The 26,026-nt window shown below is 34.8% G+C and overlaps 2 protein-coding genes across 5 annotated transcripts; one reads left to right on the top strand and one right to left on the bottom strand.

Annotated features, from left to right (window-relative positions):
- The first annotated feature begins 1,705 nt into the window (after nt 1-1,705).
- LOC142545617 (uncharacterized) lies at nt 1,706-15,794 on the top strand. 2 transcript variants are annotated; one of them, XM_075652890.1, is made up of 14 exons: nt 1,707-2,056; nt 3,739-3,794; nt 3,923-4,097; nt 9,523-9,624; nt 10,498-10,569; nt 10,980-11,096; nt 11,214-11,291; nt 12,522-12,584; nt 12,659-12,755; nt 12,971-13,049; nt 13,179-13,390; nt 13,908-14,053; nt 14,497-14,619; nt 15,371-15,794. In XM_075652890.1, the coding sequence occupies exons 1-14, from the start codon at nt 1,970-1,972 to the stop codon at nt 15,521-15,523; spliced, it is 1,560 nt and encodes a 519-aa protein (XP_075509005.1). In that variant the 5' UTR covers nt 1,707-1,969; the 3' UTR covers nt 15,524-15,794. The 2 variants fall into 2 exon arrangements, with proteins under 2 accessions (XP_075509006.1, XP_075509005.1); XM_075652891.1 differs by lacking the exon at nt 3,739-3,794 and having other exon boundaries at nt 1,706-2,056.
- A 7,235-nt stretch (nt 15,795-23,029) lies between these two features.
- LOC142545616 (cytochrome B5-like protein) lies at nt 23,030-25,521 on the bottom strand. 3 transcript variants are annotated; one of them, XM_075652889.1, is made up of 7 exons: nt 25,280-25,521; nt 25,013-25,113; nt 24,813-24,853; nt 23,778-23,855; nt 23,561-23,652; nt 23,331-23,446; nt 23,030-23,245 (listed from the first exon to the last, which is right to left on the bottom strand). In XM_075652889.1, the coding sequence occupies exons 2-6, from the start codon at nt 25,089-25,091 to the stop codon at nt 23,362-23,364; spliced, it is 375 nt and encodes a 124-aa protein (XP_075509004.1). In that variant the 5' UTR covers nt 25,092-25,113; nt 25,280-25,521; the 3' UTR covers nt 23,030-23,245; nt 23,331-23,361. The 3 variants fall into 3 exon arrangements, with proteins under 3 accessions (XP_075509004.1, XP_075509002.1, XP_075509003.1); XM_075652887.1 differs by having other exon boundaries at nt 23,331-23,393; XM_075652888.1 differs by having other exon boundaries at nt 23,030-23,446.
- Between the last annotated feature and the right edge of the window lie 505 nt (nt 25,522-26,026).

The raw sequence follows: 26,026 nt of genomic DNA, 5'->3' as shown, positions 1-26,026 counted from the left end.
CGAAAGAATCCTGGTCTATAAAATTAAACCCATGATAAGACAAATCTGATAAAACATACAAAATGTACTTAATATTTAATGTGATGGGGAATTTAAGTTCAAATATAATTTTGCTAGCTAAAGTGTCAGATTCAAATTAGGGTACTCCATGATTGAAAAAATTACGTCGGTATGCTCCAGAGTCTTGCGTGCCAGAGAGCAATTGGTGATTAATTTTTCGGTATGCGCCACATGATTGTCTAAATGTGTCGTATATGTCGGCCTAACATGTGAGGCAAAGTTACGTTGAATTTGTCCTTTTACTTGCATATTCGCATCTGCCCCAAATCAATTAAATATATGTTTTTTATAATTATAAAAAATAATCTTACTAAAATATGCTATTGTATTAAATTTAATTTGTAAAATATTTCGTACATCAAAATTACAGTATAGTTCTTCAATATTTTTTATGATTACATTTTGATAATCATTTGATATAAAATAAATAAATTATAAAAAATATTGTACAACACACAATGCGTACGTCGATGTATTAGTTATATTATTAAGTTACGTGCACATTCATTATATATATTATTAAGCGAGATGAGGTGAGACCGACTGTCATCAAAATTGTTGGTGATTCAAAAAATTTTCTTGATTCCCTCCCAAATCCCACAATGCTCTTATTAATTTTTATAATTATGCTATTATTTTTATTTTAATATACCTCAAAATAATATAAAAAAAACTGTATAAAGATCAAAGATCAGTTGAATTCTTTGTTTTAAATTTAAATTCATATTGTATATGCGTTGTCACTTATCATACAAATAAACATTATTAAAAGAAAATCGGAGGGACCAAAAATGGCCATGTGCAATGAGGGGAGCATGGAAAAGGACATTAATGTTAAGATTCGGATCATAAATCAGCATCTTCTCCGGGAAATCACATTTTATTGCAAATCCCTGCCGGTTTGCACGTGCGACCTCACACGTGGATTTGCCCATAATTAACTACTCATATCCAACTGTCAACCCCCTCCACCAACCCAGATTTTATAAACTTTACGCAGAGATTCATGAAATTTTAATTTTATTTAAATACCGAAATTTCTAAAAATATTATTACACTACTTTTATATAATGTAGAAAAAACACTTCATGTTTACGTCTTGAATTAAAATACCACATTTTTCTATGACACTGGAATCGAACTAATTTGATTTGGAAATATAAATTTGAACTTGAGAAATTCAAATAGGTCTCCTGTGAGACGGTCTCACGAATCTTTATATGTGAGAAGTGTCAATCCTATCGATATTCACAATAAAAAGTATTACTCTTAGCATAAAAAGTAATACTTTTTCATGGGTGACCTAAATAAAAATTCGTCTCACAAAACATGACTCATACGATCATCTCATATAAATTTTTGACATTCAAATAATGCATAAATTCATCCTAGGTAAAGCATTCAAATTCAAATCTCTCGATTCAAGTGCATCATAAAACCTCGAGTCATTCAATTATTCATTATATAATTTTTCTTCCACTATTTTCATTTTCTTTGTAAAATTAAAAATTGGAATAAATATTGTTGTGTTTTGTGGTATGCTCTCTCTCCAAATGTCGTTAATAACCATATTTAATTTGGAGATAAATAAATAACCCTAATTTTTTTTAAAAAAAATTCAGTAACCGGAAAATTATTTGTGAATAGAACCACAATCCCGATCCCAATATAAAAATACGGTCTCTCGCGAGTTTCTCCTTTTTCCTCTCTTCTGTCTTCCCCTTTCTACATTTGTACTTTCCGTTGGTGGCGATCTGAGAGAGACGAGCCAATACGAACACAAGTTACGTATATGCAATGTACGTATATTCATAGAACGGAATCGAGGGCACCGATTTGTCCCAGGTCGCGGAAAGTTGTATGAAGGAAATAGTTGTAGTATTTTTAAGTGCCAGCATTGTGAGTAAAAATGTCTACCTTTGATTCGTTGGATGCATTTTTGTTCGCTGCCAGCAGAGCTTGCTGTAGTCCTCTCGCAATTTTTGTTCAGATCCAGGTGGGGTATTTTTTTATTCTGTGTGGAGATTGCGAAAAATCAGTGTTTGATCGTGTTCTTTTGTATGCTATTGCAATGTAGAGCGCTGGCTCGAGTGATTCTGCTTTTGCTCGTGGTTTGAATCCGAATAACAAAGAATTTTTTTTAATCAATTTGAGCAGTTTTTTTTAAACCGTGGTGAGTATTTTTTCCTATGGTACTTGTTGTTGAGAGTTTGAATTATGGCGAAACGCGGTTGAGGTTGAAATTGGGTCGCTATATTTCTATCCTTATTTATTTCACGTTTATTTTTATTTTTTATGAGAGTCAAGATGTTCTGAGTTAGATCTGGTTAGTTTATGGCAACCGAAGCATTACGTAATGTGTGAGCGAGACACGGATCGGCTTTAATGGGGTTATGATGTCAAGTTGAATGTCCGATTATTTGGTTAGAACTAAATCTTTTTAGTGTTGCTTCTTCAAGTTCGTTTATGCCAACACATCTGGTTACTTATTAATGTCATTGTTTCTTTTCTGAATGGGTAGGGAATATGCAGGGTGCGAAAAACTCAAAGGAAAATCCTGTCAACATTGTCTTAATTTGTTCCCCCCGAGTTCGATGTTGCATTTGTGCAATATTTCTCTGCATGAATAAACAGGATACTGCTTGCTTTTGATAGCTTTTGTTGAGCACAAAACAGTTGTTGATGTGCTACAATTCATAGCTGAAAATAAAAATGTTAACTCAAATTCTTGTAAATGATATGTTGCCAGAGTCCTACATTTTGATGTTCACTTTATGCGTCGGGTATGCCATACCCTTTGGATTTTGACACAACCTTTATCCCAGGCCACTGCCAAGTGCAACCGTTTCAACTCACAGTCTCACACCTTGAGCCTCTATTACAAGGCCAATTATCAGTAAACCCAAGGCGAATCGCCACATCTATTAATCGTCGCATTTGGGTGCGTGGGATCTATGGACCAATGTGTTGGACAATTTGTCTGTCGATGTACTAAAATTTTTGGTTGAAAAAATTTAGGATCTTGGGTATGTTGTCTGGACATGCAATTTTAAAGTTGAAAATTAACGTGTGAGTAGGAACTTTCACTCATGGATCTGATATTTTATGTATTTAGTAGACATGAACATTGATGACGTGTCTCTTGTTTTCATCTTCATTTAATACTTTTAAAGCTGTGACTGAGCAATGCACTGCTGTAAATGAATTTAATAGTCTTGGTTGGTTGTGGTTCGGTTTACTCTTTAATCCCGTTTATTGAAACTGTGGAGCTTTTCTCGAGTGCTTTTGTTTGGTCAAATGGTGCTTCATCAAACCTGAGAAATGTATGCTTTAGGTTTTGGTATCACACAGAAATTTAATGCTTGTATTCTTGTGCTCGGTGTTATTTTATCACTATATACAGAAAAGAGAAAAAGTATGGAAGGATAAAATGGAACCTTATTGTCTCATCAAATTGTCACCTAATGCATGAAGATGCATTCTGTTTTATATTTGATGTGATCATGTGAATTTTTGGAAGTTTTGGATTTATTGTCTGCTGCACGATAGATATAGGGCATCAATCTATTGTTCTGTGGGAAAAGAACTAACAGCATATTTTTTGGTTTCGATATCATTTAGTACTATTTTATTTCTGCCATTTTGGTTCCTACATATTAATTTTAATTTACATGACAGGGATTTTTTATTTGCTTAACTCTTGCTCTTGGCTGGGCTTTGGCTTCCTTTGTCAGGTAGCAGAATCTGATGGTTGACGGTCTAGTTATTAGTTTACTACCTTACTGGGCGTGGATTATCTTCTACGTCATTTTTTTCCATGAAGCTCATACTTGTACATTATAATGAGAAATTTTTGCCACAGGGGTAAAGAGATAAGACGGTTGAAAGAAAGCACGAGACATGGAAATAGCTTTGCTTTTCTTTGTTATGACATTAATGACCTCGAGCATGATAATCAGGTCAACTTGCCAATGGTTACAGTTGTGATGCCTTTAAAGGGGTTTGGGGAACACAATCTTCATAACTGGAGAACTCAGGTGAATTTATCTTAATTTTGATTGTGCTCACAATCAAAAAATTTCATAAGCATTTTCTACATTTAGTTCCAAGTGTATGCTGTCCAAGACATATTTTCATTGCCTTTCTGTTAGAATAACGCTTTCAGTAATTGTTCAAAATAGCTAAAGTAGTGGCTCGTTGATGATTTTTTTGAATCAGAATCTTAAACGAATGGACCTTTTCCAAAATTTAAATGTACAAATATGTAGAAGAATAATATTTATTTATTATTTAGATTTGATTAGATTTAGGTTATTTTATTTCCTTAGTTTGTTATTCTGTTTCCTTAGTTATTTAGATTTGATTAGATTTAGGTTATTCTGTTTCCTTAGTTTGTTATTCTGTTTCCTTAGTTGATGGGATCACATCAACTATATATAGTTGGACTGTATATTGTTATTGGAAGATAATAAGAAAACAGTTTGTATTGCTTCATGGTATCAGAGCCGATCTCGGTACCCTAGCCGCCTCTTTTCTTTCTTATTCGTCCGGCGAAGCCGTCCATAGCCGCCTCTTTTCATTCTTATTAGTACGGCAGCCCTCATCCCTTCTTCGTCCTTAGTCGTTCAGCCATACGCATGACTAAATACGGCACTAACTACGGCATGACATCAAATGCATCTTCCTCGGAAGTCACTTCCTCCGAAGTCAATTCCCCAATCTCCTCCATCCCTGATTTCTCCTCTAATATTGTTACAAACCACAAACTCCATGGCCAGAATTATCTTCAATGGTCACAATCTGTGTTCATGTATATTTGCGGTAGAGGGAAAGATGGACATCTCACGGGTAAAACTGCGGCTCCGCAGACTACGGATCCCAAACACCGATCTTGGAAGATTGATGATCACCTTGTTATGTCTTGGCTGATAAATTCCATGACTACTGAAGTTGGGGACAGTTTCCTACTTCACAAAACAGCCAAGGACATATGGGAAGCGGCACTTGAAACATACTCAAGAACAGAAAATACCTCTGAACTACTTGAGGTTGAGACGAGACTGTATGATCTTAAACAAGGGGATATGAGCGTTACTCAATACTATAACACTCTCACACGCTACTGGCTGCAACTAGACCTATACGAAGTATATTCTTGGAAGTGTGTTGATGATTCTGCACTGTATAAGAAGATTGTTGAGCAAAAAAAGACTGTTCGATTTCTCCTTGGCTTAAATAGAGACCTAGATGAAGTCAGGGGGAGAGTCATGGGAATCAAGCCATTTCCTAACCTTAGAGAGGCCTTTGCAGAAGTTAGGAGAGAGGAAAGTAGGAAAAGGTTGATGTTAACAGAAAGTAAATCCGGAGTGGAAAGCTCGGCTTTATTCACCCACAATTCCTCTCAACCCAATAGGTCTGGCAAGGGACGGCCCTGGTGTGCCATTGCAAGAAACTGGGTCATGTCAAGGCTACTTGCTGGAAATTACACGGCAAACCAGTAGATTGGATGCCATCCAACACTCGGGTTGAGAGAGAAACCCGTGCAAATAATGCCACCACCACAGAGATTAGTACCGAGGGTAGTCCTTTCACTAGAGAGCAAATAGAGGCACTGCAGAAAATGCTAAATCAAACATTGAGCCCCGGACAACCATCCCAAGCACCTACCGAGTCACACACGGTGCTTCTTGCACACCAAGGTATCATGTCCTACGCTCATATTGTCAAAAATAAATCCTTGCAGCCATGGATAATCGACTCATGGGCCTCAGATCACATGACTGGAGACTCCAGCCTCCTAAAAAATTATCAGCCGTGCATGAATAATTCTGGAGTCCGAATAGCTGATGGCTTTGTATCACCTGTGGCAGGAATATGATCAATTCAATTGACAAAGGACCTTCAACTTTCTTAGGTTCTTTATGTTCCAAAATTGAATTGTAATTTGATTTCTATCAGCCGACTTACGCGGGATCTTAACTGTGTGACTAAGTTCTATTCCAATCTTTGTGATTTTCAGGCAGTGGATTCGGGGAAGGTGATTGGCAGTGCTGAGATGCATGATGGCCTGTATTTGCTCAAAGGAAATAATCTCCTCAGTAGACGAGTTCACTCACCGGGCCTTGGTCCTACATCAAATTCAGTCAAGTGTTTCCCAAATTCTGTGTCTTTTTCTAATTTAGCGTCTGTTGAAAGCCAAGTTATGTTATGGCATCTTCGCCTTGGTCATCCTAACTTTGATTATATAGGAAAGCTGTTTCCCCATCTATTCATTAATAAAAGTTCAAGCGTTTACCAATGTGAATTTTGTCAACTTGCTAAACATACAAGAAGTATCTATCCAAGCTTACAATACAAACCTTCATCTCCATTCTCTATAATTCACAGTGATATCTGGGGACCCGCACGCGTCAAGAATATTAATGGGGCTAGGTGGTTTGTTACATTCATAGATGATCACACAAGAATTACTTGGACCTTTCTCATGAAGGAAAAATCAGAAACATCCATGATCTTCCAAACCTTTCACTCCATGATATCTACTCAATTCCAGAGCAAGATCAAAGTTCTTAAGACTGATAATTCTAAGGATTACTTCAACTCTGTCCTTGGATCTTATTTTTCCAAACACGGTATCATTCACATAAGTTCTTGTGTGGATACCCCACAACAAAATGGAGTGGCGGAAAGGAAAAATAGACACTTACTCGAAGTTGCCCGTGCTATCATGTTCACCAACAATGTCCCTAAGTATTTATGGGGAGAGGCCATTCTTACTGCAACTTACCTCATCAATAGGATGTCAAGCCGAGTCTTAAAATTTGAAACCCCCCGTAAGACACTTCTCAATGCATATCCTCACATCCAGTCCTTTTCTTCAGATCTACCACTCAAAATCTTTGGATGTTCTTCCTTTGTTCACATTCACCAACATCATCGCACTAAACTCGATCCAAGATCTCTAAAGTGTATATTTATTGGATACTCCTCCAACCAAAAAGGTTACAAGTGTTACTCTCCAATCACTCGAAGAGTATACAACACCATGAATGTAACATTCTTTGAACATCAGCCCTACTTCTCCAAATCCGACTTTCAGGGGAAAACCCAGACTTCGGATCCTTTCCTAGATATCAATGATTTACCAGCCCAACAAATACCCGCTCCTGTGTATCTTCTCGAGCCTGAAATAGTTCCAGCACCAGCCCAACAAATGTCCACTTTTGTGTCCATATCTAGGCCTGAAATAGTTCCAACATTGGCTACTCCTACTACTGAAACTGCTCCACTTGATCTAAAACAACCACAAGTCGACACTCACAACTCCGAACTACGTGTCTATAGAAGGAGAAAACCCATCGAGCATATACAGGACATCATTCCAACTCAAAATTCTCAATCATCAACACCAGACTCTCCTGCCCATGATGATTATATGATTGATGATTTGGATCAGCCAATCGCCCACCGGAAAGGTGTTAGAGGGTGCACTAATCATCCTATTGAGAAGCATGTTGCCTATGGGAAGTTGCTGCCTACTTACAGAACATTTATTTCAACTCTTGACAGCATACAAGTGCCTAATTCTGTACAGGAAGCTCTAAGGATTCCAGCATGGAAGAAGGCAGTTGAAGAGAAGTTTAAGGCTTTAGAAATGAACAAGACATGGACTCTTGTAGAGCTGCCACATGGCAAAAACCTAGTTGGTTGTAAGTGGGTATTCACAGTAAAATACAAAGCAGATGGCAGTGTTGAAAGATTCAAGGCTAGACTTGTGGCCAAAGGTTTCACGCAGTCATATGGGATTGACTACCAGGAGACATTTGCTCCAGTTGCCAAACTCAACACAGTTCGAGTTTTACTCTCTCTTGCAGTGAATCTGGATTGGCCTCTTCAACAACTTGATGTAAAAAATGCCTTTCTGAATGGGGATTTAGAAGAAGAAGTTTATATGACTATCCCTCCAGGAATGGAAACCAAGCCAAACAGCAGGTTAGTATGTAAACTTAAAAAGTCCTTGTATGGCCTGAAGCAGTCACCACGAGCTTGGTTTGATAGGTTTGCTAAGGTTGTAATCGCTAATGAGTATCACCAGTGTCAGACAGATCATACATTGTTCGTAAAAAGCAAACCAGGAGGGAAAGTTGCTATTCTCATAGTATATGTTGATGATATCATACTGACAGGAGATGATTCAGAGGAAATTATCAGTCTCAAAAATATGTTGGCTGCGAAGTTTGATATCAAGGACCTTGGGAACATGAAGTATTTTCTAGGAATGGAAGTGGCTCGTTCCAAAGAAAGAATTATCATATCCCAGAGAAAATATATACTAGATTTGTTAAGTGAAATAGGTTTACTTGGATGCAAACCTGTTGACACGCCTATGGATCCTAATAAGAAGATGATCAGGAGTGAGGACAGCAGCCTTGTGGATAAAGGAAGGTATCAGAGACTAGTTGGTAAGCTCATCTATCTATCTCATACTAGACCCGACATTGCATACTCTGTCAGTGTAGTAAGTCAACACATGAATGATCCAAATGAGGATTATATGGAAGCAGTGATTCGAATTTTGAAATACCTGAAGATGACTCCAGGACACGGTCTTCTATTTAGAAAGTCTAAAAATCGGATATAGAAATCTACACCGATGCTAGTTGGGCAGGAGAACTAACAGATAGAAGATCAATCACTGGTTATTGTTCATATGTTTGGGGTAACCTTGTGACGTGGAGAAGCAAAAAGCAAGCTATTATTTCTCGCAGTAGTGCTGAATCAGAGTACCGTGCCTTGGCATTAGGAATTTGTGAAGGAATGTGGCTTCAAAGGCTGTTAAAAGAGCTCAAGGTTCAGACACAAGACAAAGTAAAGATGTTTTGTGACAGTCAAGCTGCCATCAGTACAGCCAAGAATCCTGTCCATCATGACAGAACTAAACATATTGAGATCGATAGACATTTCATATCAGAGAAGGTGAACAATGGAATTGTTCAACTCAGTTATGTTCCAACACGACAGCAGATTGCTGATATTCTCACCAAAGCACTTCCAAGAGCTGCTTTCAATGAATTAAACTCCAAGCTTGGTTTGCATAATATATACAACCCAGCTTGAGGGGGGAGTGTAGAAGAATAATATTTATTTATTATTTAGATTTGATTAGATTTAGGTTATTCTATTTCCTTAGTTTGTTATTCTGTTTCCTTAGTTATTTAGATTTGATTAGATTTAGGTTATTCTGTTTCCTTAGTTTGTTATTCTGTTTCCTTAGTTGATGGATCACATCAACTATATATAGTTGGACTGTATATTGTTATTGGAAGATAATAAGAAAACAGTCTGTATTGCTTCAGCATATTCTGTTTTCTTTCCAGTTTGTTGAAGTCAATTGTTGTTAGCAAATCGTTGAAAGATGTAGATATACTGGTGTTTATTGTGGCTTGGTTTATAAATGCTCAGGTTACATCTTTGTATGGTGGTCCTCTGGAATTTCTTTTTGTGGTTGAGAGTACAGAGGACCCGGCTTACCATGCCGTGACCCGATTGTTGGCGGACTTTAAGGTCTGTTGCTTCCCTCATTGACTTACTAGTTAGGCTGAAGCTGAATTCTGTTTATTTGTCAACTTCTTTCCATGCGAATGAATCATCTTACCCATGCATACCACATAATAAATGATTTGGACTGCTAATTGTTTTATGTTTTTGTTGTTTTAGAAATGCATTAATCATTCTTCTTCAAAGGATATGAGGCAAGTTCAAGAATCATTATTTGATTAGTTTATGGAATTTATTAAAACATCCCTATAATAAATTTCATGTCCAGAATGCAGAAGTACTTTTATATCTGAGAAACCTATTTATACCTAGAATACCCATTCCAATATATTTTTTCACTTTCATGGTATTCTTTTTTCTAGAAAAAAATCCATGAAAGAAATGCAACCAAGTTTTTAACCTCAAAGCCTTGAAACGGATGCAAAGCCCTTTCCAATGTTTTTCCCTGGCTGTGATTCATTTATTCTTAATCTAGAGATTTCCTTCTTTTAGGACTCTTTTAAAAAGAAAGAACATAAGTTGAGACTCAAAATAATAGAATGAATTCAGTTGTGTGTAAAGTATATGGATCTTTGCATTATCCCAAGTTTGGGCAATATGATTCTTTGTTACGGCTAATGGGTCTTAGAGGATAAGAACTTTAGATTTCAATTGCTGATTAATGGATGCTATTTAATATTTTATACCTGTTTTTGTAATGCTTCGGACTTGGTTTTTAACTGCTGTTTTTCTGCCCACTCTTCGAAGTAGAAGCAGCATCACATTTTGCTTTATTATGATTCACCTTCAAGTTTTGGCAGAAATATATATTATTCATTGCAAAATTTTACCCCTTAAAACAAAAGCTATCTTCTCACGTGAGCTTGTGAACTTGTGCAGGATGATGTTGACGCAAAAATCGTAGTAGCTGGTCTATCGACAACTTGTAGCCAGAAGATCCATAATCAGTTGGTATGCAATTTTTTCTTGTTTTACTCTTCATTTTTGTTCAAATTGCTCTTTCCACCGTGCTTTAAAAGCAGCAAAACTATTTGCAATGGAAAACATCTCAATTTATCTGATGTTTTAGCCTGGTGACGTCACTTCATATTTGATGCTCGCTAGTTGAACCTCTTTCAGTAATTTAATGTCATACAGACTTGAAGTGAATTATGTTTTGTAATTGAGCTTATTATGATTGCTTTACCGATAAATTTCCCTGTAGTGAGAGCAAAATAGGGTGAACAACAACAAGTAATTCAGTTGAATTGTAAAAAATACATGTTTTGAAGCCTATTTTGGCAGAATTTCTTCACTAACTTCTGAAAAAGAAGCACCATGTCAAGTAAGACCTTTCATGTATGATATTTAATTTTTTGCAGATCGGGGTAGAAAAAATGCATAAAGATAGCAAATATGTGTTGTTTCTAGATGATGATGTTAGGCTGCATCCTGGATCAATTGGAGCCCTCACTGCTGAAATGGAGAAGAACCCTGATGTATGGTGATGTATAGACCTTTTCTATATCAATAAAATTTGTTTTTGTTGTTGCCCTGATTTGTGATATTTTTAACTATTCTATTACAAATGTCTTATATACCTGTAACCTGTGCAGATTTTTATTCAAACTGGATACCCTCTTGATTTGCCATCTGGAAGTTTAGGAAGTTACTGCATATATGAATACCACATGGTACGTTTCACAACACTCACACGACCACTTTCTTGCATCTTCATTTCTTAGTTTTTGCCCTGTATTTATACGAGGATTTGGGGTTGGTTTTTGTTGGAGTTTTATACTAGAGTTGAGGGTAAGGCTGCTGGGGGCTGTGTAAAGGAGTGGGAAATGAAGTACAGTAATTTTTTAAAATTTTGAATCCATTTGTTCTTCTAGGGTATCTAGGAGTCTGACTTAAATAGCATGAGGATTATTTTATATATTAATGTTGTTAATTCATATAAAAACCAAGTTGAATTCATCTATGAACTTTCTTTGTATTGGTATTTAGCATAGAGTTTAAGGCTATGGTTTATTAAGCAATTTAAATGACTGGTCAGAGATGGAAATTCCTGATCAAGTGCAGAAATATGATTTTTTTTTTATTGGAGCAATTTTACCTAAGTTAAGTTCCCAGCTTGTTTTTTGAATGAGACCTCAGTTCACTTAAACTTTGTATTGGTATTTAGCATAGAGTTTAAGGCTATGGTTTATTAAGCAATTTAAATGACTGGTCAGAGATGGAAATTCCTGATCAAGTGCAGAAATATGATTTTTTTTTATTGGAGCAATTTTACCTAAGTTAAGTTCCCAGCTTGTTTTTTGAATGAGACCTCAGTTCACTTAAACATAGAGAGCCAGGATACATATTAAGTACGAATATTGACTAAATATATCTGTGAATGTGCTGTCTATATAAAGAAAAACAACAAAATGCTGCAGCAAGTCCCTAAAGTCTGTCAAGGTTTTTAATTCGGGCATTAGATTCATGGAACTTTCCTTCTATTTCAATCCTTTAACCACTGTCATACACTAAAAATTTAAAGTGCATTGGATTTCATTATGGTCGGACATTTTGTTTATACCATAGATAATTTGTGGAGTAGAGATAGAAGTTTACATGATCTTAATGTATTCTTCTCAAGTTCGAATTACAAGTAACTCCTCGTAATTCACGTTGGAACGAGCAAGACATTCCAAATGAGCAGCTTCTTGTTATCATTAAAATAACTAGGCTGCTTCACACTGTTAATAAATAACCAGTGACTTAAGAAATCCACTATTGACTTAGGAGCATCGTCATAAACTTGTTGGACCAAATGTTAGCCACGATCTACTTGGTTTTTTTGGGTCCTTTCAACTGTTGTTTAGTTTCTATTTCTTCTTTCAGAATCTTTTAAACTAAATATCCATCTTTATTTCCAGCCCTGTTCTATGGGGTTTGCCACTGGTGGGAAAACGTTCTTTCTATGGGGTGGATGCATGATGGTAAGCATTTCTTCGTATTAAAAGCAAATTCATTTTAATGTGTAAAAACCTGATTCTTAATTATTTAAATGCAGATGCATGCAGATGATTTTAGAAATGACAATCATGGCGTGGTTTCAGAACTTCGAGATGGGGGCTATTCAGATGACATGACTCTTGCTGCTATTGCAGGTAAATATTGCTCTTTTTCATCTTTAAACAATGATTTAAAGTTACGAGTTTGACAACTGACCTAACTACACAAAATAGCTAATTAATTGAGCTATGTTGTGAACTGTGTTTCTTTTCCTGCTAGATCGGATGTGAGTTACAATGTCACTGAAGCATTTTATCTCTGTGCTGAAGGGTTTGTGAATTATATTATTGGCTGATGTTGTTGATATCAGGTGCCCATAAGAGGCTCATCACGTCACCACCAGTTGCTGTTTTCCCCCATCCACTTGCCAGCGATCTTAATTTTGCCAGGTGTGTACAAATCAGCTGGAATTGTTAACTTGAAATTGTGATTTAGCTTCAACAGAAGAAATTTTTTCCATTAGTCGGCGTTCTTGATTCTTGTCGGCTTTTCCAAACCTTTTAGTTATATGTTTGTAGGTATTGGAATTATTTGAGGAAGCAAACATTTGTTTTAGAGTCATACACCACAAAAGTCAATTGGATTATGAACCGAGCATTATTCTCCACCCACTGCTACTTATCATGGGGATTTGTGACGCCATATATTATGTCAGCAATACACGTGGCAGCAGCATTGAGATTCTATTCTAAAGGGTATTCTCTTGGTGAAGCGACTTTTCCATGCAGTGGTGAGCATTTCACTTAAATCAGGTCCTATATTGTGTTAATGGAGTTAGTGAACAGGTTCTTGTTGCAGGAGCATAGTAAGGTCTTTGCATGTGCCTAAAAATATTTTGTTATCCATTGTGATTAACCAATGTTTGTCATTTACATTCGAGCATATTCATGCATCCATTCAATCAAACACTGGTAAGGTATTATCCCCCTTATCCAGTGTTCTAGTGACACTGCATATATGGATATCTCAAAACACTTGGTTTGGAAAGATATGTTTTATTTTCTAGTTATATATTTTTAATATTGTTTGTGCTTTCCTATCCGAAGCCTGAGATGACTGCTTATAGTGTTCTTGGTTACTCTTTCATATAAGAATTTTATACATTTTGTTTTTACGTTTTAACAATTTTCCTTTTTATTCTTTTATAAAGGAAGACCAAATATGGTTCCTCTACAGGTGATTTAAAATCTTGATCATTGAGTTTGTAGGTGTAAAGTGTTCAAAATTTATTGTTTTTGTTTGTTTAGGGTTGTCATTAGTAGTCTGCCACGCAACATGTACAATAATTGAACTTCTTTCAATGTGGAACCTGACTCGAATAGAGGTCCTACTTTGCAATTTGTTGTCCCCGGAGGCTCCTCCACTCTCACTTGCATCCTATAACTGGTGTCTTGTAAGTCCTTTTCTTATTCAGTCGTTCAATTTTTCCTTTCCTGTTCAAGATCTGCTCGTCTTGAAAATTTACTGAGAATTTAGGTTGTAGTGAAGTAAAGAAGATTGATTATAGAGGCAGATGGGGAAATCTTATTACGGCCTCCTAGGAAAACGCACAAACATTCTCAAGTGACTACTTAGTGAAAGCATATGAGAGAAATACACCATGTCTCAAATGAAAATTGTAAAAAATTAAATTAAATTGAATACTCTGTGAAAGCACATGAGATGAAAGGCATTCATTCAGGTATCTGATTTTAAACGTGCTCAATACATTTTAGAAGAGACAATTTGAAATAAGTTTTGGCAGAGAAGTTACATAGGAAATAAAAAAAGGTCCAAGTTATTTGCTAATGTTAGTAAGATATCACTAATATCACTTGCTGATTTTCATCTGAGCAGGTATTTATTGCAATGCTGGTTGACAATTTTTTGTATCCGTTATCTGCAATCCGTTCTCATTTTTCTCAGTCTATCAACTGGTCTGGCATCTGGTATCATTTGAAGGATGGCAAGATAAACAAGGTAATATTTATTTGAGCTTGTCTCATCTGTCCACGAGTCACTGCATTTTGAAATATGTGCAAAATATGATAAGGGGAGTAAGTTAGAGTTATCATGTGTTATGGTGGTATTGGAGATATAATTATGACATAACAATGTTTTTAGTTATAATATGATTATAACTATCGGTTTGAAGATATGTAAACCATAGTTTGTTACTGTAAAGAAGCATGGATTATTGAAGAAGGTTAAAGCAATGGTTTTTGAAATTTATCCTGACATAATTATATTTGTGGTTGGAGCGACTGATGTATGATCATAACTATTGCTTAGAGGATGTTTATTAGTAGATCTCTCTGCAGAGCCTGGATTATTGAGTAAGGTTGAAAATTGAAAGACAAATATTTGGTTATGAAGATGAATTGATGGACGGATGGATGGTAAAGAGTTTCTCCAATCGAAACTTGGAAGTCAAAACAAACGGGTCTTAGCTTTTGGGTTGCGAAAGAGAGACAGAACATCAAGGTCATACAGAGAAAAATGAGAGCACTGTAGAATGGGGCTGACAAAAGCTTGAGATATAATTTGACACTGTAGTGTAAAATCAAGAATGCTGCTAGATTTAGTATTTAGTTAAGAATGAGCGATGACAGGAACTGATGAAACATGGAATAAAAATTGAACCTAAAAGTTCAACTCAGAAGGAAGAAAAGGAAAAGAAAAAACGCACATGTAACGTGTGTAAAGCTTGATGATGAATTTGATTATGCAGATTGAAAGAAGCAAGGGCAAGGGACCTAAATTCACAGATTTAGGAGGCAAGCATTTGTATGGGAAAAAAGGAGCTCCAAATAATTATTCTTTTCTTCTATCTTTGTCCAAAAGTTTTGTTCAGTGGAGGCAACCCAAGAAGTACGATTTGTAGAAATATTTGTGCTTTAGCAGCTACATGTAGTTATTCTTTTGTCTTTCTGGTTTCAAGAAATTCCAGGAACAAAATTCTGGGAATAATTAGATTCCCTTAATTTAAGTGTTAGTATTTTTATATTATTACTTACTCGGAATAATTTTTATCAATTGATTGGAGGCTCTAGTTTGAGCTGATTCTTGTAATTGTATTTCATGCCTGTAACCTGTGATATCGTGATTATTTCAAAATTCAAGCGTGGACTAATTAAATTATGATTTTTACTTTATAGCACAGGTGCATTTTTTCTATTCGTTTACGTCCACTTGAGTTTATAAACATTCACATTTGTTTTTGCTAAATTTCGGAAATTCTTGCTTCCATTTTCTCGGGAAAACTTTGGAAATTCTTGCTTCCATTTTCTCGTGGACTAGCTAAAAAGTTGACATTTTTCCCCAATGAAGGGAATAAAGAGTACAAATTTTTTTTTTCAAAGTACTGGAACTAGTTGACTTTACTTTCACGACTACATGTAATTTATCTCTATTACTAGTCCGAAAGTGGGAGTCAACGTTAATTGAATTTTTTAAAAAAAATTGAAAAGTTTATATCGATTTTTCTAAAATCATTTTACTTTTGTGTCTAAATTCAAGTTCTTTCATAAAATAAATAAAAAATTGTTATGGGCGTATTCGTCTTTGTTTGACTATGGATTTGAAATCTAATATTTTCAATTTCATTTGGTTAATATTTATTTCTGTTGTGAAAAAGTAAAAATTTATGGTAAAAAGTAAAAATCTCAGACTCTCAAAATTTACCAAACTACACACTTTATAATATTTTTCTCTCTACTCAATTGTGATTTTCTTCACAAATGAGAGATCTATTTATAGGAAATCTTTACAAATAATCCAAAAATAAAATACATCATTACCTACATCATCACACACTAATTTTCAATATTTACAACTCTTATTTTCAACATTCAAATATTCAACATTCAAATATTCAATACGCACATTTTAAATATACTTTTCAACACTCCCCCTTGTGATGATGATCATAATGATTGTCTTCATTACGTGTTTTTATACCGCCTCGTAAAAAACCTTACTAGGAAAAACCCATTGGGATAAAAACCATAGCAAGGGAAAAAGAGTGCAGTCACGTAAACTCCCCCTCATGTTGACACGAACAATTCTTCACAAATTTCGTAGATTGCGCATCCCAATATTATATATATGCTTTCTGAATATTGACGTAGGAAGCGCCTTTGTGAAGAGATCTGATGAATTTTCACTTGATTGAATGTGACGAACATCAATACATTTATTCTTCTCAAGCTCCTTGGTGAATGCGAAGAACTTAGGAGGAATATGTTTAGTTCTGTCGTTTTTTATGTATCCTTCTTTCATTTGAGCAACACATGCAACATTATCTTCATATAATATCACAGGCTTCTCGTCGAATGATAATCCGCATGAGATTTGGATATGTTGGGTCATTGATTTTAAGCACACACATTCACGACTTGCTTCATGTAGTGGCAATAATCTTGGCATGATTTGATGAAGTTGTTACGAGCGTTTGTTTCTGTGAACGCCAAGAAATTGCAGTGCCTCCACGAGTAAAAACATATCCAGTTTGGGAACGTGCCTTGTGTGGATCAGATAAGTATCCAGCATCGGCATAACCAATTATACTTGGATTAGCATCTTTTGAATACAAAAGTCCCAAGTCTGTCGTTCCTCGTAGATAACGGAATATATGTTTAATTCCATTCCAGTGTCTCTTTGTTGGATATGTGCTAAATCTTGCCAACAAATTTACGGCAAAAGATATATCAGGCCTTGTACAATTTGTAAGATACATAAGGGCACCGATAGCACTTAGATATGGTACTTCTGGACCAAGAATATCTTCATCTTCTTCACATGGTCGGAATGGATCCTTTTCTATGTTTAATGATCTAACAACCATTGGAGTACTTAAAAGATTTGATTTATCCATATTAAAACGTTTAAGGATCTTTTCTGTATAATTTGTCTGATGAACAAACATTCCATATTCTTTTTGTTCAATTTGTAAACTCAGACAATACTTGGTTTTTCCAAGATCCTTCATTTCAAATTCTTCCTTCAAGTATGACACAACTTCTTGAATTTCCTTATTCGTTCCAATGATGTTTAAATCATCAACATATACAGCAATAATTACGCATCCGGATGTTGTTTTCTTAATGAAAACACAAGGGCATATTGAATTATTTACATATCCATTTTTCATCAAGTGATCACTTAGTCGATTATACCACATTCGACCAGATTGCTTTAACCCATATAATGATCTTTGTAATTTCACAGAATAACATTCTCTGGGTTTTGAACTTTGTGCTTCAGGCATCTTAAATCCTTCAAGGATTTTCATATATATATTACTATCAAGTGATCCATATAAGTAAGCTGTAACAACATCCATAAGACGCATTTCTAAATTTTCAGATACCGCCAAGCTAATCAAATACCGAAACGTAATTGCATCCATCACGGGAGAATACGTTTCTTCATAATCAATTCCAGGCCTTTGAGAAAAACCTTGTGCAACAAGTCGAGCTTTATATATCACTATTTCATTTTTCTCATTTCGCTTTCGAATAAAAACATATTTGTATCCAACAGGTTTTACACCTTCAGGTGTAAGGACTATAGGTCCAAAAATATTACGTTTATTTAGCGAATCCAATTCAACCTGGATGGCTTCTTTCCATTTTATCCAATCCTGCCGATTTTTACATTCACCAAAAGATTTTGGTTCATGATCTTCATTATCATTTATGATGTCGATTACCACATTATAAGAAAATATATCATCAATTTCTTCTATATCTTTTCGGTTCCATATTTTTCCAGTATTAATGTAATTGACAGAGATTTCATGATTCTCGTCAGTTTGTGGTTCTGACAGAATATTTTCATCATCATGTGTTTCTTCAGGAACACCATTCTCTATTTTGTGATCATCGTGTTTCTCTATAAATTTTTTTTTCGAGGATTTTTATCCTTGGAACCGACTGGCCTTCCACGCTTCAGGCGTTTAATGACATCATGAGTATCTTCAATTTGTTTCTTTGGAATTTCAATTCGAGCAGGGGCATTTGCAGCATGTATATATGATTTAGTTACCCCTTTTGTGTCAGCAAATGCATCTGGTATTTGATTGGCTATTCTTTGCAAGTGTACAATTTGTTGTACATCTTTTTCACATTGTTTTGTTCTTGGATCCAGATGTAACAATGATGATACATGCCATGTAATTTCCTTTTCGGTATGTTTCTGTTCTCCCTCTAACATTGGGAAGATTTCCTCATTAAAATAAGAATCAGCAAAACGTGCTGTGAACACGTCGCATGTCTGAGGTTCAAGATATCGAATGATTGATGGACTATCATAACCGATATAAATTCCAACCTTTCTTTGAGGTCCCATTTTCTTTCGTTGCGGTGGTATAATAGGCACATACACCATACATCCAAAAATTCTCAGATGAGAAATGTCTGGTTCTTTACCAAATGCAAGCTGCAATGGGGAGTATTTATGATATGCACTTGGTCTGATGCGAATTAATGAAGCAGCGTGTAAAATTGCATGTCCCCATATAGAAATAGGGAGCTTTGTTTTCATAATCATTGGTCTAGCAATCATTTGCAGACGTTTAATCAATGATTCAGCCAATCCATTCTGTGTATGTACATGAGCAACATGATGCTCAACAATGATTCCCATAGACATACAATAATCATTGAAAGTTTGGGAAGTAAATTCACCAGCATTATCAAGTCTAATTTTCTTGATTGTATAATCGGGAAATTGATTCCTCAATTTTATTATTTGAGCAAGTAATCTTGCAAATGCAACATTTCGAGTTGACAATAAACATACATGTGACCATCTGCTGGAGGCATCAATCAATATCATAAAGTATCTGAATGGTCCACATGGTGGATGGATTGGTCCACAAATATCACCCTGAATACGTTCAAGAAACATTGGTGATTCAGTTTGGATTTTGGCTGGTAATGGTCTTATATAAGTTTTCCAGGAGAACATGCTTTACATTGAAACTTATTATTCTGAAAGATCTTCTGGTCTTTCAGCGGATGACCATGTGTATTTTCTATAATTCTTCGCATCATTGTTGAACCAGGATGTCCCAATCGATCATGCCAATTGGTTAATATTGAAGAATTATCAACTACCATGTTTGATTCAATCGGACTTATATGTGTATAATGCAATCCAGTAGGGAGCATTGGTAGTTTTTCAATCACGTATTTCTTTCCTGATTTATATGTGATAAGACACATATATTTCTTATTCCCTTCATTCATTGTTTGAGTATCATACCCATGGGAATATATATCATTAAAACTCAACAAATTTCTTTTCGATTGTGGTGAATATAAATTATCATTGATCAAAAAATTTTGTACCATTAGGTAACAAAAATTGTGCTTTACCACATCCTTTAATCAAGTCTACAGGACCTGATATTGTATTCACCGTTGTTTTTGTTGGTTTTAGTTCCAAAAAATATCTTTTATCTCGGAGGATAGTGTGCGTTGTACCACTATCGGGTATGCAAACTTCAGCTTTGCTCATAGCATTTTCCATTTTTTGAACTTCAAAAAAATATGCAATGAAATAAAATTACTGGCAATATATATTTAAATATAACACATATCATAATTATACAATAAAACATTATATGGATAAATGAAAAATAAATTATTGTACATTTATATTCTACCACTATTGTTCATTTTCAGAGAAATCATTGAGAAAATCTGCAGCATCAATATTGTTCATTTCTATCCCACCAACATATTGATCATTTCCAGAGAAATCATTCATAAAATCACCAGCATCAAAATGAGTTGAATCACTCAAATGGTCACTGCGTTCAGTGAAGTTGGTCTCCTTTTCTTTCCCCTTTAATGATTCTTTATAAAGTTTACAAAGGTGTTCAGGGGCTCGACAAATTTTGGACCAATGTCCTGGAGTACCACATCTGAAACAAGAACTTTCATATCTTTTTGAGTGATTCTCATTAACACTTGTATTCTCATGATGTCTTTTCTGTGGATGGTTTGGGACGCTCTTTTGAGATGAATTATTAAAATAACTATCTCTATTGTTTTCAAAACCACGGCCTCGACCACGACCACGGCCAATTCCACGTCCACGTCCACGTCCACGACCTCGACCTCGACCTCGACCTCGACCTCGACCTCGACCTCGACCTTGTCTTTGAATTTGATTTTGGTTTCCAGGTTTAAATTCATTTTTACTTACAGCATTTCCAGACTTCTGGAAATGCTGTTGATCCAGTGGGTCGGGACTGATGATTTCTCATTAATAGCTCGTTTTTTTCCGCCACAAGAAGACAGGCGATGAGTTCAGAATATCTCGCAAATCCACGTACTCTATATTGTTGCTGTAGAGTAATATTTGATGCATGAAACGTGAAAAAATTTTTTCAAGCATTTCCGATTCTGTGACCTCATGTCCACAAAATTTTAGCTGCGAGATTATTCGATACATCGCTGAATTATAATCGCTGACTTTCTTAAAATCTTGGAATCTTAACATATTCCATTCATCACGGGCGGTTGGAAATATAACTTCCCTTATATGTTCAAATCTTTCTTTCAATCCTTTCCACAAAGCCATGGGATCTTTTTCAATTAAATATTCACATTTCAATCCCTCGTCGAGATGTCGACGCAAAAATATAATGGCTTTTGCTTTTTCTTGTGATGTCGATATGCCATTTTCTTTTATTGTCTCACTTAGACCCAATGACTCAAGATGCATTTCTAGATCGAGAGTCCACGGCATATAATTTTTTCCCGTGATGTCGAGCGCAACAAATTCGAGCTTTGTCAAATTTGACATGGTGGTACTAAAAAAAATTACGATGCGTTTTATTAGTTAATGAATATTGCAATACAAAGTAATGGATAAACAACAAGTACAAGCATTTGTAAAAATAAAGAAAACACACGATGAGGATATTCTCCGATAAATAAAAGACTCGTGAGTATGATAACCAAAATAATTAAACATAACCTTGAGAAAGCCATCTTCTTTTTTGTTCGAAAATTTAGCGAAGAATAATTTTTAGAGAAGAAGAGAAAGTTGGAGTGATTGAATGTGTTTATGAGATCATATTTATAGGGCAAAAACTAGCCGTTTTGTTACCGTTTATGACCGTTAGTGTATAAAAAAATAAAGGTATGTATTTGTATAATTTTATGGTAATAATATGGTGTATATAATATTAGACATATTTAAATAATTATGTATATCATATCATATTATTATAATGATGTGTCATAAGATATTTTATTTAAAAATCTTATAGGCTTTTATACTTGTCGTATCCCTTAACGGGAGTGTGGGATGTCGTCTTAACATCCTCCCAGGATTTATAACAAGTTTTCGAAAAAATTATTTTTATTATTAATAATAACATTATATTATATATTAAATATATACACAATAAATAAATAAATAACAGTAAAATAAATATTATTACTTTTGTTACCTTTTTCTTCTGTTTGGAGCTTGGAAAAGGATGGAGGACTTTTAGAGCTTCGTGCTGATAACGTGTTGTGAAAAAGTAAAAATTTATGGTAAAAAGTAAAAATCTCAAACTCTCAAAATTTACCAAACTACACACTTTATAATATTTTTCTCTCTACTCAATTGTGATTTTCTTCACAAATGAGAGATCTATTTATAGGAAATCTTTACAAATAATCCAAAAATAAAATACATCATTACCTACATCATCACACACTAATTTTCAATATTTACAACTCTTATTTTCAACATTCAAATATTCAACATTCAAATATTCAATACACACATTTTAAATATATTTTTCAACAATTTCCTATATGTTCATTTTGTGAAAAAAACATTTTAAATAAAATCACAAATCAAAAAAAATGTTTGACCAATATATTTTTCAAACTATTTTGAATTTAATAACGTGCAACATGATAACATCTTGTTACACAAATAAATTGGGATAATATGGTGATTATTTGGAGTTTGGCTGGATTTTTAATTGACAATTTTTAAAAATTCTTTGTTTTGCCACGAAAATGATCTCTTTTTAAGTACAACAAACTGAGTAAAGGAATGGGGGCAAATCAAACTTGAAAAATGCATCATTTTTTGCAAAATACTTGAGCAGGGAAAATCCATGGAACAAGGAGGGGAGATCAGATTGCCCTCCCCTTCTCTCAAGACTTTTTTTTCCAAATTTTGTTTTATGGTTTTCCTAAACACAAACTTATTTACAAAATTTATTTATTTACCCATCTCACCCCATGTTCACATTCTCCTCTACCAAATGCATGTCATTGTGCTTGTGACTTGTTGGGTGGCATGAGTTTACAAAACAAACAAGCTTGTATGGTTAAACATAAGAATAGTTTCCTTGAACACAAGGACATCAAAAAGAGATCATATTATAATTTCAATGAACACAACATGTGCTGAAATGACTGTTTCAGTTTATACAGTCTACCTCGCAAAATTGAAAAGCCAATCAGACATACTCCACTTCGCCAATCACATTACGATTAGGGCAATAATGCCACATGCTTCCAAGCCATAAATAATCAGTTTGAAGCGCACAAGTTCGCCATAAGTAATTGATAACTTAAACCTGAACCGACGATCCGATGGAACAATCCAGTTAGATGGACCCAAACAACATGCCCATAATCGCAGAACACAGTTAAATTAGTTACTTTTTCAGATCTCCAACATAAAAGTCCTCAATCATGTCAAAGACTCGAGTAGCATGCTGTGGCCTGTTAAGATGTGGAATGGATTAATTAGTTGCTGTTCCAAAAACTTTGCAAGCCTACAAGTGAACGATCAAAGATAGCATCGAAGAAGAATCTAACTTCACAAGGAGAAAAATCTTGCCCCAACTGCAAAGAGAACGTGAAAAGTTTATCGTATAAAAAACACTTACCCATAAAAACCTTTGGTTGAATCATCACCAGCATGTGTTAGTATGGCGTCACCTCCAGGGTGCTCTTCTACATAAGAGGTAACATCATAAACCTATATTTTTCAGAAAAACAAAACGTGGCGATCATGTTGACGAAATTTAGTCACAAAGACCAATTGGGAGGGTCTTGCTTTATGGAAAGAAAACAATTCAAGAGAATCTGTGGAAGATGAAAAACCTTCTCTTTTATGATGATCCAACAGTCGGTCCTCCTGTTATGCAATGAAACTTCAGCTTTGCTGTACACTTTGGATGCCTAACCAAAAAGGAGTCATATCAATAAAAAAACAAACAATTTTTTTATGAAAACTGCAACTGCAACACCAGCTAGCATCGATTCAATTCAAGCGTTGACTCGTGCATGAGGAAAAGTCATCGACCAAAATAGATCGTGAGTGAAAAACAATAATAAAAATACAATCGTAGAAATAATCAGGAGCAGGGGCAAGACAGAACAGACCAACAAAAAATCTTTGATTTGATTTGTGAATCTGGTACATTAGATCTTTAGCCAGTAAATGTGCAATCCAGGATTGGTTTCCATATGGTTTCCCTATGGAAACCTTCATGTCAACCTTCTATGAGGCAGAAGGAAATACCAAGAGTTAAAGGTCAACTATAACATCGATAGAACTTGCAATAACCCATCTGTAATTTCCATTACAGTTCCTAGTTTTCATCGTACATAAAACAAGTAGAATGGCCACAGATTCTTCAAAATTCAATAATGAACCAATCAAAAGAAGCCAGCTCCTAGAGTATCACATTTTTCACTAGGTAGTGCACTACAACGTGATACTCTTTCCATATGAAGCATATCGATCAAAAGTAAAATTGGAAGAAAAATATGGTGCATCTAGAATAAGAAGGAACGAAAACCTACATACTATCATGAACACTCATTTTCATCGAAACACTGATAAAGGCAAGAACCACTTTAAATATTAAACAACCAAAGCTTCTTTGGCTAATAGTGAGTCCTTCTTTACTTCATTTGCGTATATGAAAAATATTGGCATTCAACATATAATTTTCTCAACATAACAAAGGTACCAGGTAGGTGCTGCAAAGTGACTAATTCCTTTGGGAGTGTCGACAACTTGACATTAACCTTCTTGATAAAATTAACAAACAATATTCTTAAAACACATATGCTGATCCTTTCAAGTGTCAATGATGCAAAGCCAAATTCAATATGGCAACTTTAGAGTACCTTATCACCTGCAGAATTTGATAGCCGCGAGCTGCCAGGATCTGCATTACACATAAAAGCTTACAATTGATCAGATCGTAAAAAACCAAGAACAGCCAGGCAATCCGTGACAGATTTTTCACAAAAATACCGAAATTTTTTCAAACTACAGGATTCCACAGATCAAAATGTAACACAGCAAAATAACACAACGATCTAACCAGATTTACGTAGCCGCGGGACAATAATTAGCAACGCCAATACAAATCCCACAAAAAATGTCACCAACAATACGTCCATGTCCCAACTTAAATCACCTTATCTGCTCACAAAAAATAAACCCATTAAAACGAAACAAGAAAAAAAAAGGGGGGGAAATAAGTCCATAAAAAGAAACAAGAAAATGAAGTAAAATGAAAAACCCATAATACAAAGAGATTCAATGCGTGTAGAAATGCAGAGATAAGGCAGTATAATGCATACGTAACCTGAATCAGTTCACCGCAAAGGAATTAGTCAATTTGCAGCACCCGGGGAACTTGATGAGCTTGAAGACAAGAAGAAAAGAAGTGAAATGGGAACGAAATGGAGGGATAACCGGGGGTAAATCGCGGGTTATTATTTGAATCTTTAATTCACGGCGACGCTTTTTGATGTTAGAGCAAGGAGATTCTCTTCTATGGACTATGAAACTGCAACTGGGTGATGTTAACATATGGGAAATGGGGTTTTTTTATTTAAATAAAATATCAAATAATTTTTTATTAAAATTATCGTAGATTGGTTTTATTCAAGGGAACGGGGTTTGAAACGAATCCCCTTAGATTTAATATATATTAGTGCACATATATATTAGTGCTGCGTTGCGTGCTTGTATAATATTTTTTATAATTCATTTGATTTATATTTAAATGAGGATCAAAATATAATTATAAGAAATAATGAGAGACTAAACTGTAATTTTGATATATAAATTAAAAATAAATTGAAAAATAAAAGAGAAAAAATGAAGAGAATTGAACCTATGACCTTAACCCCAAGAAAAATGACTCTAACCACTTAACTACATATAACTTGCTATAAAATTTTAACATTTTATTAATATATATAATTATTAAAACAGACCATGACACCAAAGTTAATTACTCTAAATGTCTCAAACTTAATAAAATAATATATATTTATAAATATTACTGTTTTAATTATTTAAATAAAACATCTAATAATATTGATAA

Source organism: Primulina tabacum, chromosome 5, assembly GCF_025594145.1.
Source record: "Primulina tabacum isolate GXHZ01 chromosome 5, ASM2559414v2, whole genome shotgun sequence".
NCBI lineage: Eukaryota > Viridiplantae > Streptophyta > Magnoliopsida > Lamiales > Gesneriaceae > Primulina > Primulina tabacum.
Note: the sequence above shows the minus strand (reverse complement) of the source record. Positions and strands in the feature narration are given on the sequence as shown.

Coding starts and splice junctions, on each gene's coding strand:
- LOC142545616 (XM_075652887.1), bottom strand. CDS start 25,091: ATGGACGTATTGTTGGTGACATTTTTTGTGGGATTTGTATTGGCGTTG. Junction 24,854..25,012: donor CCCGCGGCTACGTAAATCTG/GTTAGATCGTTG, acceptor TGTGTAATGCAG/ATCCTGGCAGCTCGCGGCTA. Junction 23,394..23,560: donor TCAACCAAAGGTTTTTATGG/GTAAGTGTTTTT, acceptor ACATCTTAACAG/GCCACAGCATGCTACTCGAG.
- LOC142545617 (XM_075652890.1), top strand. CDS start 1,970: ATGTCTACCTTTGATTCGTTGGATGCATTTTTGTTCGCTGCCAGCAGA. Junction 2,057..3,738: donor CAATTTTTGTTCAGATCCAG/GTGGGGTATTTT, acceptor TTTACATGACAG/GGATTTTTTATTTGCTTAAC. Junction 9,625..10,497: donor GATTGTTGGCGGACTTTAAG/GTCTGTTGCTTC, acceptor GAACTTGTGCAG/GATGATGTTGACGCAAAAAT.